General features: G+C 48.7%; 1 protein-coding gene across 1 annotated transcript in view; it reads left to right on the top strand.

The window, feature by feature from the left end:
* Window positions 1-13265, top strand: part of LOC142287503 (uncharacterized) — a 128385-nt gene extending 115120 nt beyond the window's left edge. The window contains exons 11-12 of the mRNA XM_075333444.1: window positions 8401-8501; window positions 12228-13265. Of these exons, the coding sequence (XP_075189559.1) occupies window positions 8401-8501; window positions 12228-13189 (1063 nt within the window). The 3' untranslated portion in view covers window positions 13190-13265. The remainder of the gene's footprint in view (window positions 1-8400; window positions 8502-12227) is intronic.
* The last annotated feature ends 1904 nt before the right edge of the window (window positions 13266-15169 follow it).

Genomic DNA, 15169 nt, shown 5'->3' with positions numbered 1-15169 from the left:
CTGCAAGCTGTGGGGGTGCTCGCAGGGGGAAGAGACTGCACGACTGCAAGCTGTGGGGGTGCTCGCAGGGGGGAGAGACTGCACGACTGCAAGCTGTGGGGGTGCTCGCAGGGGGAGAGACTGCACGTTGGGGGGGGGTTCGCAGGGGGAGAGACTGCACGTTGGGGGGGGGTTCGCAGGGGGAGAGACTGCACGTTGGGGGGGGGTTCGCAGGGGGAGAGACTGCACGTTGGGGGGGGGTTCGCAGGGGGAGAGACTGCACGTTGGGGGGGGGGTTCGCAGGGGGAGAGACTGCATGTTGGGGGGGGGGTTCGCAGGGGGAGAGACTGCACGTTTGGGGGTGCTCACAGGGGGACGAGACTGCAAGCTGTGGGGGGCTCGCAGGGGGGAGAGACTGCACGTTGGGGGGGGGCTTGCAGGGGGGAGAGACTGCAAGTTGGGGGGGTGCTGTAGGAAGGATAGATGGATTGATGGATGGGGGTGCTGTAGGAAGGATAGATGGATTGATGGATGGGGGCACACCTGGGGTGGGCCTGTAGGAAGGATGGATGCACATCTAGGGTTTTTATATCCAGTGACAAAAGACCACAATGTGTGTCAATCAGTGACGTTTCGGTGCTTCCTTGGACCTTTATCAAACTCACACTATAAAGATACATAAGAAAAATACAAAGTGAACATTCTCTCAAAGGTACCGTATTTTTCGGACCATAAGACGAACTCCCCCCCCCCCCCAAATGTTGGGGGAAAGTGGGGGGAGCGTCTTATGGTCTGAATGTAGGGCTACAGGGAATGAGGGTGCTGCGGTGGAGCGGGTCATCGGGGGCACGAGCAGGCTGCAGCAGCGCCTGCCGTGACCACGTGGGCCCACTCATTCCATATGCACGCCCATCCTCCCGCCCATCTCTCAGCGCTGAGAGGTGGACGGGATGATGGGCGAGGGATAAACAGCCGGCCGCATGATCACCCCTGGCAACTACAGCCTGGAGTGATCATGTGCGGCTGTATTCACTGCTCCCCGTGCATCATCATCAGCGCGGGGTGCAGGGAATCAGTATACTCACCTGTCCCCGTTCCCCTACAGTACCGCGTTCTCCTCCTGGCTGGCCGCCGGCAGCTAGGAGGAGATCGTGGTACTGCAGGCGAACGGGGACGGCTCCACTCAGCGGCGCTGCTGCTGACACAGACGGGAGGAGGGGCTGCAGGGAGTGAGGTAAGGTGAGTATGAACGTTTATTTATTTATTTTTTTTATGTGCCACAGGATGCGGGCCGTATACCAGCATGGGGGTGTATAGCAAGATGGGGGTATATTATGAGCAAGGATGGGGGTATATTATGAGCAAGGATGGGGGTATATTATGAGCAAGGATGGGGGTATATTATGAGCAAGGATGGGGGTATATTATGAGCAAGGATGGGGGTATATGAGCAAGGATGGTGGTATATACTGTATATACAAGGCAGGAGGATCATTACCAGGATGGGGTATCCTAGTAGAGAATTTGGGGACATTAACCCATAACAGTGTCAGCAGCAGATCCTCGCCCTATAATAAGTGTCATGACCACATTTTTTGCTTAAAATTTTATTTTCTATTTTTCTGCTCTAAAACCAGGGTGCGTCTTATGGTCCGAAAAATACGGTGCATGAATATTAGAGCAAAAATCCTACATATTACTTGTGGAAAGATAGAAAAGATTTATCTATAGAACAGAAAATGGGCACAATTGGAACATGGCCTCGTCCCCAGCGGCTGCAATATCCCATAATATTCACTTTGTATTTTTCTTATGTATCTTTATAGTGTGAGTTTGATAAAGGTCCAAGGAAGGACCGAAACGTCACTGATTGACTCACATTGTGGCCTTTATTCACTGGATTTAAAAAAAAAAAAAAAAAAATTGAAAATATTTTGAGTGCTGGATTTATTTCTTCACTTTATTCTGATTTGATGTCAGATAGTGAGAAAAACCCTGCAGATGTGTCTGTATAGAGAGCGGAGGGAAAAACCTGCAGATGTGTCTGTATAGAGAGCGGAGGGAAAAACCTGCAGATGTGTCTGTATAGAGAGCGGATGGAAACTTCTCGTTTTTCTCCTCAGCCCTGGTGTGGAGGAAGTGACTGGAGGTATCATACAGTGCTTGTATTATACATTATGGGGCAGTGAAAGGGGAATCTTTGGGCTTCATTAGGAGGAAAGTTACTTTTTAAGGGCTGTAAAGTTGTGAGAGAGGTTCTTATATGACCCAGTTGAATATTAATTACATTTTTATTTTTTGGGGGAGGGGGGTACCAATTACAACTTCCGCTATGGGGTCCCATGATTTTATGTACACCTCTGTTCGTCCCGTTAAAGAAAAACAATTGAATAAAACTAATTTTTTCCAGCACCCATGACTGCACCACGAGAGAGGGGATCCGCCCTTCAAGGACAGTAAACCTCCAGAATAAAAAGGGGCGGCACCTCTCCCCGCATCAGTTGGTTTCCTGTCCTTGAACAGGGAGCCTCCAGGGATCCACTGGATCCAAGAAGGTCCTGATGGGCCGAAGATTCAAGTCTGGCGCCCGGCCGGCCGACTCTGGCAGCGGCACGGGTCCTGCTGCGGTCGGCCGAGGTGCTGTGGAGCTGCCGCAGCGGACCAGTGGGGGTCAGGATTGCGTGCGGCGCGCCCGATAGGAGCGCCATGAGCCTGCGGGGACCAGGTATGTCCGGTCGACCGCAGGGCTCTCCCGACGCAGCATACCCACGGGGGTCCTGTCTGCGCGTGGGCTCCTTCCCTCCCTGCTCCCGGCTCCCCCCTCTCCTTACCACGTCGTACCAGCACCAGGGGCTGGGATACGGGTGGCTGCTGCTGCGCTCCCTGCGGGGCGTCCTCATGGCGGCAGATGCTATGGCGCTTCCGGGTGACTGAGCGCCATGTTGTGTGTGGCGGCGGGGATGTCCGGGCGGTGCGCATGCGCAGCGCGCCTTTTCCTGTTGGACGCGCGGATGGGTTGTCATCTACCGGAAATAGGGGGCGGAGTTGCCAAGGTTTTTTTTTTTGAAAATCAGAGCGGCAATCTTCTCTATGGTGCCTGTGCTCGGTTACCATGGCTGACAAGCAGTCAGCTGCGTCTCCTTCGCCTCCCTCCTCCCCAAAGCCTCCCTCTGATCATGGATACTGCCTCCCTGAAGCGGCAGCAGAGAGGTGGCAAGGATGACAGTGTCACTGGCTCGGGGGTCAAGCGTGGGATGTCTGACGACCGGTCCTCCAAGTGGAAGGACCCTGACTCTCCTGACAGAAAAAGGCCCTCTAAAGGAGGGAAGTCAGATGATGTCCCTGCTGACCCGGTATAGCCTCTTGCATCTGTGGGTGAGTGCTACCTCATGAGTTCCGCTTCTAACCGGCGGTCGTCTTGTCTGTGTTTTTTATAGGATCGCAGTAAACCTAAGAAGTGTTTATCTAAATCCAGCCATAAGGAATGTGCCTTGTGCTGTAAAGAACTTTCTGGTTCCTGGACTAAGAGGCTGTGCAAAGGCTGCATTCAGCAGACTTTGTCGGTGGAACAGCCGGGATTTGCCTCCGATCTCCGGTCCATCGTAAGGGAAGAGGTCAGGGACTCCCTCCGATCCCTGTCTGGGGCGCAGAGTGCTGGGGGTTCTAGGCCCCCTTCGCCTACCCTCGAGGACTCTGATAGGTCTGATGGGGATTGTGATTCCTCTGGCTCTACTTCCCGCTCCTCTTCAGATAGCGACTCAGGGGGTCGCCAGTGCTTCCCAATCGAAAATATGAAGAAGTTGGTTAAGGCGGTGCGGACCACTATGGGCATCCCGGATGAGAAACCTGAAAAATCTATCCAGGATAGGATGTTCGGGGGCATGGAGCAGAAAAAACGACGCTCCTTCCCGGTGGTGGATAAAGTACAGGCCTTGATTGCCCGGGAATGGAAGAGACCTGATAAGAAGCATTCCCTTCCAGGCGCCTTTAAGAGAAAATATCCGTTTGAGGAGGCCTCCTGCTCCACATGGGATAAGGCGCCAAAATTGGATGTGGCTGTCGCTAAGGCGTCCAAAAAGTTTGCCTTGCCATTTGAGGACATGGGCTCCTTGAAAGACCCGTTGGATAAGAAAGCTTATCACTTCCTGAAGATTACCTGGGAAGCTTCTGCTGGAGGACTGAGACCCGCAATTGCGGCTACATGTACGGCTAGATCCCTGACTATATGGATTGACGAACTGGAAGACCAGTTTAGATCACGGGCACCTAAGGAGGAGATTGCTTCCTCCCTCTCCAAATTGCGGGGGGCGGCGGCCTTCCTTGCGGACGCCTCGGCGGACTCCACTAAGTTGGCTTCAAAGTCAGCGTCCCTCTCCAATGCGGCTAGAAGAGCTCTCTGGCTGAAATGCTGGCCGGGGGATCTGCAAACTAAGTCTAAACTTTGCAATATCCCCTGTCAAGGTGAATATCTGTTCGTCCTGGATGACATCCTGGAAAAAGCTAGCGACAAGAAAGGTGGTTTTCCCTTTCCGTCATTTCCTTCTTCACGGCGGTCCTTTCGCCCCACCCGGCCCCGGGATCGGAATACCTGGTCCGATAGAAAGAATCCGGGAAAGGGGTTCATGTTCAAGGGCCCCTCAAAAGATCAGAATAAGTCGTCCAAGTGACTCGCTTTCCCAGGTCGGAGGGAGGCTCTCTCAGTTCCTTCGGGCTTGGGAAAGGACTTCATCCAGTGCATGGATCCTGGGCCTCATACGCTCAGGCCTCCGGCTCCCCTTCCATCACCCTCCTCCTCCCCGATTCCTGGTTACCCCTCTGCGTCGTTCTCTGGCGGAACAGCTGGCTTTGGAAGCAACCTCCTCTTCAAGGGGGTTCTCATGGAAGTTCCCGCACGGGAACAAGGAGAAGGATTCTACTCCACCCTCTTTCTGGTGGGGAAGCCTGACTGTTCCTATCGCACAATCATCAACCTGAAAGCCCTCAACCGGTTCCTTCAAATAGACAGCTTCAAGATGGAGTCCGTGCGGTCCATCGTGAAATATCTGTATCCCCATTGTCACATTGCTGTCATAGACTTGTGCGATGCATATTATCATGTCCCAATCCACTCTCTCTTCCAATGCTTCCTCAGAATAGCCCTCCACATGGACGGTCGGGTCTGCCACTTTCAATACAAAGCCCTCCCCTTCGGTCTGGCCATCGCCCCGAGAATTTTTACGAAGATAATAGCAAAAATGTCGGCATATCTGCGTCAGAGAGAGATCCTTCTGATTCCTTATCTGGACGACTTCTTGATTGTGGGCGCCTCAGCTCGCCATTGTGCGGCCCTTCTACGGCAGGTGCAAGCTTCCCTACTGGAGTTGGGCTGGTTGATCAACGAGGAGAAGTCCAGATTAATCCCCTCCAAGGTTCACCTGTTTCTGGGACTCACTTGGGACTCCAACACTCAACTATGTCGGTTGCCTCCTTCCAAAGTGGAAGCCCTCCAGACCCAGATAGACCGGACTCTGCGGCACCAGCGCATGTCTCTCCGGGGTGCGATGTCCCTCCTGGGCTCCCTGACTGCGGCCATCCCGGCAGTCCGATGGGCTCAGGCACACACCAGGGTCCTGCAGTGGAATATCTTGCAGCATCAGACCGCTCACGGAGACCATCTGGACAGACTCCTCATTCTCGACCATAGCACATTGCAGTCCCTCTATTGGTGGCTAGATCCGGTCCACTTGGGCAGAGGGGTGCCTTGGATGGCGCCGGAGCCCGTGGTGGTAACCACCGACGCCAGTCTCTACGGTTGGGGTGCACACTTGGACACTCAGTTCATTCAGGGACGATGGTCTGGAGGAGAAACTCAAAGTTCCTCGAATACAAGGGAATTGATGGCGGTGGAAAAGGCGTTAGGTCGTTTCCTGCCGTTATTGCGGGGTCGCCATGTGAAAGTTCTGTCTGACAACCAAGCAACAGTAGCGTATCTCAACCACCAGGGGGGTACTCGCTCCAGGCACCTAATGTCCATCACAAGCAGGATCATGTCTCAGGCAGAAGCTCATCTGGGCTCCCTGTCGGCAGTGCACATCCGAGGGAAGGAGAACATTTTGGCGGACTTTCTCAGTCGCACCCAGTTTCACCAAGGCGAATGGTCTCTAAATCAGTCCGTTTTCGACAGGATAACGGAGATGTGGGGGGTTCCTGAGATATACCTCTTTGCAACCCGAACCAACAGGAAGGTTCCCCGATTCTGTTCCCTGGATCCGAGGGATCATCCCCACTCGGTGGACGCCCTATTACTCAGATGGGACTTCCGCCTCGCATATGCCTTCCCTCCGATCATCCTCCTCCCTGCAGTGCTCAGGAAGATACGGGAGGATCAAGCAGCCGTGATTCTCATAGCACCCTTTTGGCCAAAGAGACCTTGGTTTTATTGGCTGACGCATCTGTCCATCACCAATCCGTGGGTTCTCCCGGACCTACCGGATCTCCTATCCCAGGGTCCAGCCTTCCACCCGCAGAACACCAGGTTACACCTGACGGCGTGGCGCTTGAGCGGTCACTGTTAGGCCACAAGGGGTTTTCTCCAGGTCTGATCTCCACCTTGATGCAGTGTCGAAAGCCTGTCGCTACTCGTATTTATGGGCGCGTTTGGGCCAAATTCCTGGCCTCTACGGGTGCGGATCCTACTAAGCCACCCTCTGTCCCGGTTGTCCTAGAATTGCTCCAGAGGGGTTGGGAACTGGGTCTGTCGGTTAGTACCATAAAGGTGCAAATCTCCGCACTGAGCGCCTTGTATAACCATGCCCTGGCCGGAAATCCCTGGGTGTCTAGGTTCGTTAGGTCCTGTGCTAGGTCTAGGCCTCGGGGCAACATGCCACTGCCGTCCTGGGACCTTAACTTGGTCCTTTCAGCTTTAACACGGCACCCGTTTGAGCCCTTAGATTCTATCTCACTCAAGCATCTGTCCCTCAAAACGATTCTCCTGGTCGCACTCACTTCCGCTCGTAGGGTTAGTGACCTTCAGGCCTTATCCATTTCTCCTCCGTATACCCAGTTTTTTGATGACCGAGTGGTTTTAAGAACTGACCCTGCCTATTTGCCGAAGGTGCATTCCCACTTCCATAGATCACAAGAAATAGTGCTCCCCTCTTTTTATGCCAACCCTTCTACTCCGGAGGAGATGGGATGGCACTGCCTGGATGTTAGGCGTTGTCTTCAACGGTATCTGTTGGTCACCTCAGAAGGGAGGAGGGATAAGTCTCTGTTTGTAGTCTTCCAGGGTTGTAGGAAGGGGCTTAAGGCTTCTAAATCCACCTTGGCCAGGTGGATCAGGGATGCCATCTCTGTTGCTTACACGGCCGGGGGTGAAGCCGTACCTCCTGGTATGAAGGCGAACTCCACGCAAGCGATGGCATCTTCCTGGGCGGAGAGGTCAGAGGTCTCTATCGAGCAAATATGTAAGGTAGTAACCTGGTCTTCTCCGTCCACCTTTTTTAATCACTATCGCCTTGATTTGTCATTCACCGACATCACCTTTGGGAGACGGGTTCTGCAAACTGTTGTCCCTCCCTAGGTCTTCCTCTCTGTAATTCTCTCGTGGTGCCATCATGGGTGCTGGAAAAATACGTAATTACTTACCGGTAATGTGTTTTTTCTGAACCCATGACGGCACCCTTACATTCCCTCCCTGCACTTAGGGGTTGCTAGTTTGCTTCCTTTTTCGCTCCTCTTCACTGGGCGGTTCTGGTGGCGGGATATGTTTTAACGATGTTCCTTGTTTCGGAGGTCCTGTCATGCTCGGTAATCAACTGATGCGGGGAGAGGTGCCGCCCCTTTTTATTCTGGAGGTTTCCTGTTTTGTAAGGGCGGATCCCCTCTCTCGTGGTGCCATCATGGGTTCAGAAAAAACACATTACCGGTAAGTAATTACGTATTTCCTCAAAAAGACTTTCAAAAATATAACATTGTTGACTAAACCAATTCTAAAATGATGGAAAAATAAGCATTAGGGCATCCAAATTGTGAAGACAAAACAATGAAGGAAATCCCAATGTCATAATGTACCACACTAAGTGGATCCTGCCACGTCTGCTTCTATCCCTGCTGAACTGACTCTGGGGCAGCACGGGGGATATAGGAGGCGTAGAGGCCAAGCATCGATTGGTCTCAGGTGCCATAAGACTCTGGTAGCAGAAGCGTCAATCTAGAACAGTGTTTCTCAACTCCAGTCCTCAAGACCCACCAACAGATCATGTTTTCAGGTTTTCCTTAATATTAGAAAGGGAATAATTCCATCACATGTGCAACATTAAGGAAATCCTGAAAACATGATCTATTGGTGGGTCTTGAGGACTGGAGTTGAGAAACGCTGATCTAGAACCTTCCACATGACTTTTCCTTCTGTCCATGACTTTTACATTATTTATTTTACAGCTTTGAAATTCAGGGAAAAGATATGCAGAACGCTGCAGACACAATGGAAAAAGGAGAAATGGATGTGCGGGGTGATGAACGGAGTAGAGACCTTTCCACAGGTAACCCTCCTCAGTGAAGAGTCACCATTAAATAACAAGGAGAACAGTCACATTCCCAGCTGCAAGGAGATAATGAATTTACATTCTCCCTGCTGCCGCTCGTATACAGTCACCGATGCAGTGCGGGAAACAGTAACACTTACCGCTCACAGGCTGTCAGCCAAGGAACAAGAGGGTTGATTACTGTGCACCCACTATGTAGTGAGTGGTGACTGTTTCAGCCTCTCCCACTGTGCTGGTGACTGGAAGTGAGCAGCTGCTGGGAGAATGTAACTGCATTTTTTCCTTGTAGTTACTGTGTCACACTCTATCCGCTGTCTTGTACGCAGTGAGTGACAATTTTGGCTCCCTATGGAATCCGGGTCGTGCCAAGCTGTTTGTTGAGCGAAAGCTCAGTTCAATCTGAAACTGGGAGGTGCTTGGTTTCTTCAGGGGTTCCCTGTTCTGAGTAATCAGTCCTAAACCCAGAGTATCATGGAGGTGCCAGGATAGCTGGAGCAGGGACCCTAAAACTGGCCCTCAAACTAGGGAACTTGTGCTGTCCCTGATCCCAGAGGTAGGCTTGATGGTATCCAGGTCTGGACCTCCAGCTTAACCCTAATGACCCGCCCCAGGGCCGTGGGGTACTCGGTTCCAGGTGTTGGTTAATGGGATTGTCACGGGGGCCTGTGCCCAGTTCCATGGCCCTGGTGTTCGCTGAAACTCACTAAATAATAAAAATAAAATAAAAAAAATAATAAAGAAAATTAAAAAAAATAAAACTTTCGTGACGCCACCTACGGTTCCAGTATGGTTACTGGGGCTGCAGGTCAGACCTCTGGGGTGATGGTTAGGCAGCCAGTTGTTTATGCTTCCCGTAGGTGAAGCGGGGTCCCCAGGGCAGTTTTAGCAGTCTCTACACAGATATGGCGGTTTTTCCTCACAGCCTTTTCAACTGTCACTTTAGTGCAGCAGCCTATGGCTCCTCAGATGAAGAAATAAAGTGCGTTACACCAATTCATTAACTCTGACCAGGTTTTACTTGCAGGTGTTATTAAAAATGGGTTCAGTTTCTGATGTGACAGTTTTTGGGTAATCTGGAAACAGTTCAGGATCTCTGCACCAGGTTAGTTGTGAGGCCTCCCTGCTGCGCTGTCTCTCTCTTTCGTACTAGGCTGCCTGTAGCTATACCTTGTCCCTCTCTCACTGTCTTCACCTGTATGGCAGGCGGCGGGAGCTTCTTTAAGGGGCACTGCTGTACTCACTGCGGTCCCTAAGCTCTGTGTAGCGGCTTTGCCTTCAGGTGCTGCTGCGGCCAGGAGACCTGGAGTCTTCCTGGCCTCCGGTCTTTATTGCTGGGTAGATTAGATCCCTCACAAACTCGGACGCCGGTGTCCCGTAATCAGCGCTGTTCCTTGGGGATGAACCGATCTGGCTCCACCTTCCCGGTCACTCCTCTTTTGCCTCACTCCTGACCCCTCAGGCGGTCACACAGTTGCTCGTACGGGCTAAGCACAGCCCTCTCTATTTTGATGTCTTCCCTCACTCTCTGCTCGCACTGTCTCCTTTTCTCCAACTGTCAACTGTCTTTTTAACTCCGCCTCCAAACCTGGATTTAAAGGGGACCTCACCTGAACTCTGCTTGTAGAGCTCCCCCTCCAGGCTTGGAGTGGAAGTGTTGTATGTGAGACTACCTGATGTGGAGATCCTTCCCTGCCCCGGGTACAGGTATATTTGTGGCAACTGAAGCCTGGGGTGCCACACTAACACCTGTCCAAACCCTGATCTAACCCTCCCCCCCCCCCCCCCCCCCCTCCACCGGGAGTGGAGATGCAAACCCCACAAAGAATCGCCACAAAAACCGGAATGACAGGAGCATAAACTGAAGGTATCATCTGCAGTAACAAGAGGAATCTCAAACCTTAAATGGGGAGAAGACAGCTGAAAAGAAATTAGCCCCCTGAGTCTCAAGAAGCCACAAACCACTCCACAGGACTGGAAAACAGTGTAAAACACTCAGCTGAGGCTGAGCAACTAATTTTAGGTTGCCTGTGAACAGAGTCCGTCGCCACTGTGGCTCCCTGCGAATGTGGGCCTTGGTTATCTGTGCTCTGATCTATAGCTGGGAGACCTTGGACCTCCTCTGACCATCCATTTGCCCATATCCGCTATCCTCCTGATATTCTGACCCCAGAGCTGACTACGCCTTTGTCTTTCCCCTTAGTTCATGGCATGTTCTTTGTATTTGACCCCAGAACATTTGATAACCCTGCCTCACGGCTTGTCCATGCAGTGACTAGCGTCACACACTGTTCTAATAAACCAGATAGAGATCATTTAATGCTAGGTACTCAGATTACCACTATATCTGCAGGTAAATAGTGTTTTTGTAGCTGCCAGATTTTCTTTAACCCCTTCTCGATATATAACATATTATTACATCCTATTGCTTCTGGCAGGCTCAGAAGCTGAGTCTCCATTATTGCCAGCAGATGATGTCTGAGTTATTCAGTGGAGGTAAGCTTCACCCACTGCTGTTAACTTTTCAATCTTTGACAGCAGCATTCGCAGCTTGCAGCCTATGGGGTACAACGTTCCACCTATCCAACGCCCCCAGCAACATTTATCATTGGGTGCATATGGGTCGCCATAATAGCTGGGGTCTGCTAAAGACCCCTTGCCCTATATAAGGGTACTTCTATGATCTCCACACCTAGATACATTCCTTCAGTGGTGTAGATTTCAAAATGAGATAATTTGTGGGGTGTTCCACTGTTTAGGCACATCAAGGGCTTTACAAACATGACATGGCATCCTCTAGTTCAGCCAGTTCTGTTCTCCAATAGTCAAATGGTGCTCCTTCCCTTCCGAGTCCTGGGATATCGGCGTACACACGAGAAATTGCACAACAGAATTATATGGTCCATTTTCTCATCTTACCCTTGGGAAAATAAAAATTTGTGGTAACGCAACACTTTTGTGGGAAAAATTAAAATGTTTTTTTTTTTCCTTCCACATTGCTTTAATTTCTGTGATGCATTATTGCTGTAGGAATATTACAAAAAAGGGATAAATACATAGCTAATGTGAAAAATGAGTAAAAAGACAAAGGCATTGCATTACTGCTTTAGAGATATTTGCAAAGAGAGATTCTTAGCTTATGTATTGGCCAATCCATGTGAGGCCGATCACCTTGACAAGGTGATCTTATTCTATTGGGAACCTAACCTTAAATGCTTCTGTGTGGTTAAAAAATCTGCATTTCTGCTTCCTGGCTAAATAAGATGGTGGACACACCCTGGCTATAGGGCAGAGTGCTTGGTCAGGTGCTTGTCACGGTTATCGGGCTCACATGGATTGGTCAATACATAAACTAAGAATCTCACTTTACAAATATCTCTAAAGCAGTAATGCAATGCCTATGTCGTTTTACTCATTTTTCTCATTACCTATGTATTAATCCCTTTTTTCTAATATTCCTACAGCAGTAATGCAATGCGAAAGTATCCTTATATTATTGAGTGCCACTGGATATGCTTTTGTAGATATGTTTTATTGAATGTCATTTTGAGCCCTTCGAAGGGTGCAGTTTTTAAAATGATGTCATTTTGGGTATTTTCTGTCACATAGGCCTTTTAAAGTAGAACACTACACACTTTCTTTGGAATTTGTATGGATTTATGTGTGTCTGTGTATGTTTGAGGTTATATTATTAAAAGCTTATAACTTCAATTTTATTTATGGCAGATGACGGTACCAGGAGTTCCACACAGAATGCTAAGGAAAGTGAAAGTAACAAAGAAGCGAAGCCATATTCATGTGCAGAATGTGGGAAATGTTTTGCTAACAAATCAAATCTCATTAAACATGAGAGAATTCACACAGGAGAGAAGCCATATTCATGTTCAGAATGTGAGAAATGTTTTACTTGGAAATCACATCTTATTAGACATGAGAGAATTCACACAGGAATGAAGCCATATTCATGTGCAGAATGTGAGAAATGTTTTGCTGACAAATCAAGTCTCATTACACATGAGAGCATTCACACAGGCGTGAAGCCATATTCATGTGCAGAATGTGAGAAATGTTTTGCTGACAAATCAAGTCTCATTACACATGAGAGCATTCACACAGGCGTGAAGCCATATTCATGTTCAGAATGTGAGAAATGTTTTGCTGACAAATCAAGTCTCATTACACATGAGAGCATTCACACAGGCGTGAAGCCATATTCATGTTCAGAATGTGAGAAATGTTTTGCTTGCAAATCAGATCTTGTTAAACATGAGAGAATTCACACAGGAGAGAAGCCATATTCATGTTCAGAATGTGAGAAATGTTTTGCTTGCAAATCAGATCTTGTTAAACATGAGAGAATTCACACAGGAGTGAAGCCATATTCATGTTCAGAATGTGGGAAATGTTTTGCTCGGAAAGCACATATTATTAGACATGAGAGAATTCACATAGGAGAAAAGCTATATTCATGTTCAGAATGTGAGAAATGTTTTGCTCGGAAATCACATCTTATTAGACATGAGAGAATTCACACAGGAATGAAGCCATATTCATGTGCAGAATGTGAGAAATGTTTTGCTGACAAATCAAGTCTCATTATACATGAGAGCATTCACACAGGCGTGAAGCCATATTCATGTTTGTTTTGCTCGGAAATCAAGGCTTATTACACAGGAGTGAAGCCATAGTCATGAATAGAATGTCTGTTTTAGTAAATATTAATAGACTTTTACTATCTGTTAATAAAGAGTTAATTTTATGTCATTACGGTTGTGTACTTTTTATAATGGATCATTTACAAATTATTCATTTTTTTTACACATTTTTTTAATTTTTGATGGAGAATTTTTTTTTTCTTTTTTTTTTATAGCCAAGTTGTATGCTTTACTCATCCATTTGTGTATTGCTTGAATGAGAGCAGAATTCATTTTGTTAAATCTACACTCCATTTTGTCTTTGTGTAAAGCCCCCGTCACATGTAACGACTTACCAGTGATCCCGAAAACGATGTGACCTGATAAGGATCGCTGGTAAGTCACTGGGAGGTCGCTGGTGAGATGTCACACAGTCAGACCTTACCAACGATGCAGTAACGATGAGCGAACTGTATAGGAGGTCATTGTTAGGTGTCAAACACAGCGATGTGTTCTGCCCAGCAGGACATCACCTTTGAAGAAAATGCTCCGGACCCTTCGGCAACGATTAGCGATCTCACAGCAGGGGCTTAATCGCTGGTAGGTGTCACACATAACGAGATCGCTGGCAAGATCGTTACTGCGTCACAGAAACGGTGACACAGCAACGATCTCAGTAGCGATCTCGTTGTCTGTGACGGGACCTTTAAAGCCTAGGTCACACGTAGCGACGCAGCAGCGATCACGACGACGATCTGACCTTATCTGGATCCCTGCTGCGTCGTTACCTGGTCGCTGGTGAGCTGTCAAACAGGCTGATTTCACCAGTGACCAACCCCCAGCCAGCAGCGACGCGTGGAAGCGATGCTGCGCTTGGTAACTAAGGTAAATATCGGGTAACCAAGCAAAGTGCTTCGCTTGGTTACCCGATATTTACCTTGGTTACAAGTGCACACCGCTTAGCGCTGGCTGAATGCACTCGTAGCCAGAGTACACATCGGATTAACATGCAAACCGCTTTGCTTATAGTTACCCGATGTGTACCTTGGCTACGTATGCAGGCAGCCGGCTTCAAGAAGCTGCGGACGCTGGTAACAAAGGTAAATATCGGGTAACCAAGCAAAGCCTTTGCTTCGTTACCCGATATTTACCTTTGTTACCAGCGTCCGCAGAAGCCGGCTCCCTGCACGTTTAGTTTGTCTCTGTCTCACACACATCGATGTGTGCTTCACAGCAGGAGAGCAACGTCCAAAAAATGGTCCAGGACATTCAGCAACAACCGGCGACGTCACAGCAGGGGCCAGGTCGTTGCAGGATGTTACACACAGTGACATCACTAGCACGGTCGCTGCTACGTCACAGAAAATGGCGACAGCAGTGACGATGTCGCTGTCGTTGTGTGTGACATGACCATAAGAGTCTGTACTGTGTCTCCCCTGGTGTAATGCAGCAGAGACCTCCTGTTTACGTTAGATAAGGACTTCTATAGTTTCAGTTTCTTTGTTAAAAGTGAAGTTCAGGAATGTGAAACTAAAAAGTTTATAGTCTTATATAAATGAGTGATGATGATGTAATCTTTTATTTGTTTGAGACAAAGGGAGAGCTACGTCTGATACTTTATTGTCTCAGAGGGGTGTCTCACATACATACATACATACATACATACATACATACATACATACATGATCTATTTAATTTAATTAGGACCACACACAAAATCTTTTATGTCCCATGCTGAATGGTGACAACAAAATCTGGTGCCTGAACAGGGACCCGCTATTCCTGAGAACCGCTGATCCAACCACCTTGCCTTCCTCAGAAAGGCAACTCGAGCTGTATCAAAAGGTAAGAAGCTTATTCTTACAATATTTGAATTTGATAATGTATAAAGAGAAAATACAGGAGCAATTGCGTATTTAAAAATTAAGAAAATTACTTTTATTACAAAATAATTACAACAACATTAAAAAAGACATACATAAACATAAAATTGAAGTGTGACAGTGTACAAAACACACATAGATGACTCCCTGC

Source organism: Anomaloglossus baeobatrachus, unplaced genomic scaffold, assembly GCF_048569485.1.
Source record: "Anomaloglossus baeobatrachus isolate aAnoBae1 unplaced genomic scaffold, aAnoBae1.hap1 Scaffold_73, whole genome shotgun sequence".
Taxonomy (NCBI): Eukaryota; Metazoa; Chordata; class Amphibia; order Anura; family Aromobatidae; genus Anomaloglossus; species Anomaloglossus baeobatrachus.
This window is presented reverse-complemented; position numbering and strand designations above follow the sequence as displayed.